The sequence below is a fragment of the Centruroides vittatus genome, unplaced genomic scaffold (genome assembly GCF_030686945.1).
Source record: "Centruroides vittatus isolate TY-2023 unplaced genomic scaffold, ASM3068694v2 contig_879, whole genome shotgun sequence".
NCBI lineage: Eukaryota > Metazoa > Arthropoda > Arachnida > Scorpiones > Buthidae > Centruroides > Centruroides vittatus.
The window spans coordinates 540,776-548,435 of NW_027122571.1; the positions used below are offsets into that span (position 1 = coordinate 540,776).

Below are 7,660 nucleotides of genomic sequence, written 5' to 3' on the forward strand. Positions count from 1 at the left end.
TAGGGATCTGGAAATGAATTCTCTTTATAACATGCAACACAATTGCTCAACTTGCAGACATTCAACTTTTTCACACATTTTTATGAATATGTTATGTCCATTTGATTTAAGAACTGCCTATAATTAATCTTTCTTTTATTATCTTCAGACCAAATTATAATGCCATTTAAATGAAAATATCATAAATAGAGCCTGAAAAATTGGCAAAATTTGGCTTAAATTTACCAATAAAACTATGATACTTATTTGTTCATGTGTGAGCTAATTTCAGAATTACTTATTACATATTAATATAAATAGTAAAATGTTAATATTTTATTGAAATTACTATAATTATTATGCTTTATTGTCTGCAAAAATCAGTTTTTCAACAAGTGTCATAAAAAGCAAATGTTTGTAAAGCATTAATGAGTTACTTTTATCATCTGCATAAGTTTTGTCTTTACTAACTTTGAAAAACTTTATTTTAAAAATGCTCAGTTTTCATAAACAAATCATCACTGTTTATTCTTCTGAAAGATTGTTGTAAAAGAACATATTTATATATGTTACATTTACAAGCGCTAGTACAAAAAATTTATAATTATTTCCACAATGTTTAATGAATAATAAGAAAACTTTTTGTTAAAAAAATACAATATGGTAATGCTTTTTAGTTATTGATTTATTTCATGTTTGCCACAAGTTTTGTAAAAGATGGGTTTTAAAAATTCAATATCTAATATTTGTTATTTACTAATAGATAATGATGCAACAATATGTTAATTATTTTCATATCTATTCTCTTTGCTATTGAATAATTAGACCATAGATTTTTATCTTTGGGTTTTTTCTAATAATAAAAATTTAAGTAACTGAATTTTTTAATCTATATAATTTCTTGCATGTAGTATCACATTTTCTAATACAGTGGGTGATCAGATAATGAACACTTTTGTGAAAGATTTTTATGTTCAGACAACGAACACCTCACAGAACAAACACAAGAAGAAGCAATGTAAAATAATGAATACCGATTGGTCTTCCCTTGTCTCCAGGCATCAATTCGAAGCTTTTCGGAGTGCAGGAGAAGTTGACATCGACGCTCAACCCGGTCAGATAGTATTCCTCCAAACTTTGAAACTCTCCCTTGTAATTCCAGCCTTTTATTTTTCCGACAGAAACAATTCATTTATAGTATTCGCCAGACTGTCGGACGGGCATTCATTAAGTTTTGCGTCGGTTTTTATTTTCAAAAGGTGAGAGTATAATAGTAAAGCTAAAGAGTGGACAGATGTCTGAAGTTGCTGAGCAGTATGGGTTAAAAGGTCTACAGTAGCCGCAGTTCAATCTTATTTAAGAAAGATACAGAATAATCAAAAAGATTCAAGCAGCTTAAGGAGTAACAAAAATCACATCTGAGAAATAAAGAACATTGAAGAGCTCATAATGGAACCTGAAACTGATCAGATGATAGCCAAATGCCAAGAACTTGTGAAGAACACCAAGAAATTCGGCAAGATATGTTTTCTTCTGAAAAATAGGATTAATGCCGTTATCTACTATTAAAGATCTTTTGAAAAAGTGGGAGGATGTCAGAACAGCAGTCTTAGAATGGCATCCAAACCAGTTTGAGGTTAATATGATCTCTATAATTACAATGCTATTAATTACTTCTGAAAATCCTGAAGAAAAGAGAAAAGCAATTGACATTAGACAGATTAAACTTTAACCTCCACAAATGGAAAACATGACTAATAAAAATGCAAGACTTTGTATATATGTATTTTGAATTATGTATTGAATTATGAATTATGTATTATGTACTTTGAATATATGTATTTTTATTATTACATATAAATAACTGTAGTAAGAAAGTATATATTTTTTATTTTTTGGAGTTTCCAGAACAAATTAACCAAATTCCCATAAAAATCTATGGTAAATCGATAATTGGTTAACGAACAATTCCGATAATGAACAAAGTCTTGGAACGGATTATGTTTGTTAACCGATCACCCACTGTATTTGTCAATGCAACAACAGAGCAGCAGCAAGCAATTCACATTGTACATTAGTGCCATCTGATTGTAATAATTTGAAATATAAAAGTATTCAAATTATCTTAGTTTTAGATTTGGATTGGTTACATACAAATTTAAACTGTGATATTAAGAAAAGTTGCATTTTCTTATAATCTATTTACAATGCTTTATGAAATATAGAAATATGATATATAATAAGAAATTAACATAAATTTGCAGTATGCTGCAGACATTAAATCCTAAATTCAAGAATTTAAATCTATTATTGCATACACAACATTTTTTATAATTGTCTCTATAATACACTGTATAGATACATTGATTTTCATGTTAGTCTCAAGAATTTAAGCTAATCTTTAATGTTTTCTTTACATCCAAACTATTAAGTGTTAGAATTAAATATAGGAAATTGTATTGGAGTAGTTCTTATAAAATAACATAAGAACTTTGATGTGAAATATGCATTTAAACCAGGGATCACAAATTTCAAATGCAGCAAAGGGCCAGTCAAATAGATGTATATTAGACACTGGCCATTTTCATTATTATTTGATAAATCAAATCATTCTGTAAACTAAAAAAAAAAACTGAAAAGGCTCTTTTGTTGCCAGGTTTTTACAACTTATGTCCCAGTTTATCTGGGATAGTCCCGAGGTTCTCCAGTAGAGAATATAAATAAAGGTTGGCTTTCTCTTAATACCCACAAAATATTAGAAACATTGATTTTTAGAAAAGAAATCATCGAAGCTGTGGGCCGGATAGGGGCCACCAGTTTGCGACTCCTGATTTAAACTTTTTGATTTCAATTCACTCTAAATGCTAAAGTGAAAGCTGAAATATATCTTTTATATTTTATGCATTATTTGACTTTCATCTTACATTAAAGATCAGTTTTTAAGTTATCACTCTAGTCTGTAATTTAATTCATAATTAACTTTGAATTTCATTCCTAATAATTCTATTTGAAAGCAGGAAATACTCAGAAATCATGAGATCAAATTTGAGATTGATTAGATAATGTCTAGCAACATCTTATAAGATTTACTCAAGTATCCAAGCCATATAAATATTCAAAAAAAATAAGCAAGTTTCTTTTAGAAGCCAACCTTTATTTATATTCTCTACTGGAAAACCTCGAGACTATCCCAGATAAACTAGGGCGTATTGTCACCTTAATCCAAACCAATGTTCTAGTTCAAATACTGAAATAATTTCTGGATTCTAATCCTAATATGTATAACTTTCAGACTTGTTTAATAGTGTTTTCTTACTTCTGATTTAAATTAAGGAGTCGTTCACTACATGTAAAGTTCATTTTCTTAAATATTAAAAAAAATTAAGAAGCAAACAACTATAAAAACTTAAGTATTGCTAAATTAAATTTTCTATAAATTCAATTAAAATGAAAATTAAAAGTAATCATAATTAGAAGTTCATATAATTGCAGTTGAGTTTTTAAAATGATCATTACCTATAATATCCATCTAAGCTTTTTATACTAATACATTATGTGCCTCGTATTGTTTGTTTCTGGAAGATATCAAATTTATAATTTAATTTTACCAGAATGCATTGATGACTCTGGTTGCATGTACTTTGAAGATTGTAATTTCTCATTTATCGTTAACTTAGTTTTGTGTGTAATAATTCTATATAAAAATAACAAAATAGAAGATGATATTGTTTAAAATCTTAGGAACTAAAATTCAATAGAAGTTTAAATACATCTAGATTTAAATTAAATCATTATTATTATTGTGGTAAAATACTTTATAATTTGAAAGCATGTAAAGTTTGATAATTTATTTATATATTTAAAATTCGAATATTTCATATTTAAGATCTCAAATTACAATACTTAAATCTAGAAATATTTATAGATATATTGTAATTGTGCATGATTTACTGAGGAGGTAACGTTGCATTTGAAAATTATATGGATTGTTGGGAAACTGACAGATAGTTTTCTATTCAATTTACAAATTATATATGACCCAAAACTATTCCATAATAATAAAGTTAAATTTTTTTATATTATATATATTAAAAAAGTTGAATCTTATCTTATTATTGCATAAACTTTGAATTCCTGAAAGTTCTTAGCATAAATTTTAACAAAATTTCATATCTTTTTCCTTAAAGATTTATTTATTAAAAAAAAAGAATCAATTTGTTTTAATAAAGGAAACTTTAATACTTTAATATATGTTTGCAATATATTTTCAGGTCTTTCTAATCATTTGTTCAAATTCCATATAAAGTATAATGTTTTATTTGCTCGCAAATTAACATTGTAATCAAATTTCTATAATTAAAATAATCATTAAAAATTTTATAACGTTTTTTATTTGTAAAAAACTGAAAAACGTTTTCAGATCATTCAGAAATTATGAATATAAAATGACTTGATTTTGAATTAGTAAGAGTAGTATGAAAATTATATAATTAATTTGAGTTACTTTTGTGAAATGTTTGCAAAATAGCATATATTATCACTCTTGTTTGCCTTGATCCTTAACTTGTATTAGCTATTCCCTTGAAGCCCCAAGAACCACCAAAGGAACAAAAAGACGAATCAGAAGGATGCATGTGCTTATTACTGTGATATATAAAAACATTTACTGAACCACTGGGTGTCAATACCATTGGGCTTATGCAATTTTAGCATTGGCACAATGACATTGCCTATGCTGCTTAATAGATGGTTGTGTTCAAACCATGACACCCATTTTGAAGCTCGGTGATATAAAATGCTAATTGTGAAGCTGATTATCATTCCAAAAATTTCATCACCTGAAAATCTTTCTGCAGTGTTGTGTCGCAGTTAAATTTTCAACATGTAGCTGTTTCCCAACTCCGAAACCACTTGAATTAGACTTTCATGTGGTCAGCTCGTCATCCAATTGAATGTAGGTGGGTATGTATGCAGAAAAAGTTAATTAGCATAATGAATAGAAAAACACCTTAAGGACGACATGTGCAGTTTAATTGCTTATCAGACCGCTTTTACTGCACGCACCATTTAAACTTCTCAATACTAGCATGCCGGTAATGTATGCTCACACTAAAATGTATTAAAAGTTCATTTTTGAACGGGATTTAGCTTTTGTAGCTATGCAAGGATTTATAATGTGTTATGTGAAACTCGGTGCTTTGTTTCTCTATTGATTTGTATGGTAAAGACAAATTGAAATATTGTTATAAACTGTAACCTCCATATGTTTATTCATTCCAATAAAAGTGCAATGTTTTCAACACTTGTCATTGTGTTTATGCATAATTTACTTATTTTTGTAGTCTATATACGATTTTACATAATCATAATTGTTCTAAATACGATGGCAAATTCCGAAAGGTGGGTCGAATTTTTCAAGGATTGGTACTGTAACACATCATATCTGTTCACGACCTGGTGAATTAATAGAATCTTGGCAAATAATTCATCATCAACTTTTTAATCCATATAGAGACGCGTTTCGGGCTTTTGCCCCTCTTCAGTCTGTTACATAATAAACATATGTATAAGTTTCTCGTAACACACGATATTTCTCTATGATCAGTGGTGATATTCGGCGGGTTCGCACAGGTTCGGCCGAACCCGTTGTTAAAATTTTCAGTTTCCCGAATCTTGTTAAACACACGGAACATTTCTCAGTGGGTTTGTTTTTTTTTTTTTTTTTAAATATATTAAAATATGCGTATTATACTCTGTAATACTACTAAACTAGAGCCTTATACCCCGTTCGTACTGAGCATTTCGATCTAGATTGTGAGCAAGGTCAGGGAGTATGTCTTGGTGCGATCTCTCTCGACCGTTTCAATCGAGGTTTAATCGCGATTGATTCAATAGAGTTCTTGAAAGTAGATCCAATCATAAGAGAGATCCCAGAATGCCACGCGCGCGAGATAATACAAGATGGCTGTCGAACACGTGTCGGGCTATGGACAGCGAAAGAAAAAGTATAATGCATCTCGAAGAGATGATGACACGTGTGTATTTCCAGAAGCGCCATTTCGCGGTAAAGATTGCCCCTGCCTAAAAAAAAAAAAAAAAAAAAAAGGTCGACAGCCCTAAAATATTATCGTTACCTGCCCTTCACCCATGGCTCGTTACGTTACGTTCCAAGTACGCCACTGATTGTTAGATATACGGTTGCAAGAAAAAGTATTATATTTATTTCTATTCAAAACTTCCATTTCGTTGGTCGGTGATAGTCAGGGAAAAATTTTCTGCTAGCGAACCCCTTGTTAAATATTTCAAATATCACCACTGTCTATGATAATTAGAAAAAACCTGTGTTACGAGAAACGTATGTATAAGTTTATTATGTAACAGACTGAAGAGGGGCAAAAGCCCGAAACGCGTCTCTATATGGATTAAAAAGTTGATGAATTATTTGCCAAGTATCTATTAATTCACCAAGTCGTGACATTGAACCAGACAAAACAAGAATAAGAAGACACGGTTTCGACAAAACAAACATCATATTTGTTCGGAGTATTTAACCAATAACATCTATACATAGGATTACTAGAGGGCCTCTTTTAGTAGGCCCATTATGGGTTCGGCCAGGCCCACAATGGGCCTACTAAAAGAGGCCCTCTTAGTGCCCACAGGGCGAAAAGAGTTAAAAAAAAAAAAAAAAGATGTTCCGCTGTTACTGGGACTATCCCAGTTTGATGTGGTCCCTGCGTCCCGGCCAAAATTTGTCCTGGTTATTTGGTAAAATTTTAAAAGTTCCGAATATACAAGAAGTAAAAATAGTGCAGCCGCGGGTAAAATGGCGATTTCGAAACTAAAACATCCCTCTTTACTCTCACTGTTGCCAATCTAAATATTTTGTATCTAGATCTAAGTACTTTTAATGCGATGACCGGATGATCGAGCGGTCAAGGTGGCAGCCTGCCGCTCTGGACGACCTGGGATCAAACCCGAACTGGTCGAAGAATACTCAAGAATTTTTCGGGGGGTGGTCCGACTGGATATGTCGGTCCCCGTCCCTCACCACCCAGCTGCCCCATTGTGGGCCTGGCCGAATCCACAATGGACTTACAAAACGAGGCCCTCTTAGTGCCTGCAGGGCAGAAAAAGTTTAAAAAAAAAGTACTTTTAATGTTGTCCAGATGTTTTCCCCAAAATTTATAGCATGTGGCCTAATGAATATAGATGTTTTATTTTTTCTCGGAATTTATAATAGCATGTAGTCTGAGATCGTTCCGCAGCATAAAATAACCGTACTGTATCATAAAAAAAATGAACATGGGGGGCGTTCTTTTATTCCTCCGCGTAACTCTGCGCGAGCGACATCCGTTTAAAAATTCCTGCGGAACGCGTTCCTAAATTCCGCTGGGAGCGCGCGCCGTCGAACGGCAAAAACGGCGTTTGTAGCAGTAGTTTACGGTGGAAAGCAACATGGCGTCCTCCATGGCTCAGATAGTTTCGTTTCCGGGTCCATTATGTGGTTTTATGAATGGAAATTTAGAAATTGTGAAAGCGCGAGTTAGCGCACGCGGTGATGTAAATGTCTTTACGAATTATTTTCGAATGGTAGCCGGCATTCTAATTTTTTTCGTGGCTATTTTGAATGCTCTTTCAACAAATAATCCATTTTATGGTTAAATTTTACAATTGGGAT

At 31.5% G+C, this 7,660-nt stretch overlaps 1 protein-coding gene across 1 annotated transcript in view; it reads left to right on the plus strand.

Moving 5' to 3' along the window:
- Positions 1 to 5,288, plus strand: part of LOC136983224 (ras-related protein Rab6) — a 54,186-nt gene extending 48,898 nt beyond the window's left edge. Inside the window, exon 8 of the mRNA XM_067279907.1 lies at positions 4,553 to 5,288. Coding sequence (XP_067136008.1) covers positions 4,553 to 4,629 — 77 coding nt within the window. The 3' untranslated portion in view covers positions 4,630 to 5,288. The remainder of the gene's footprint in view (positions 1 to 4,552) is intronic.
- Positions 5,289 to 7,660: the final 2,372 nt, after the last annotated feature.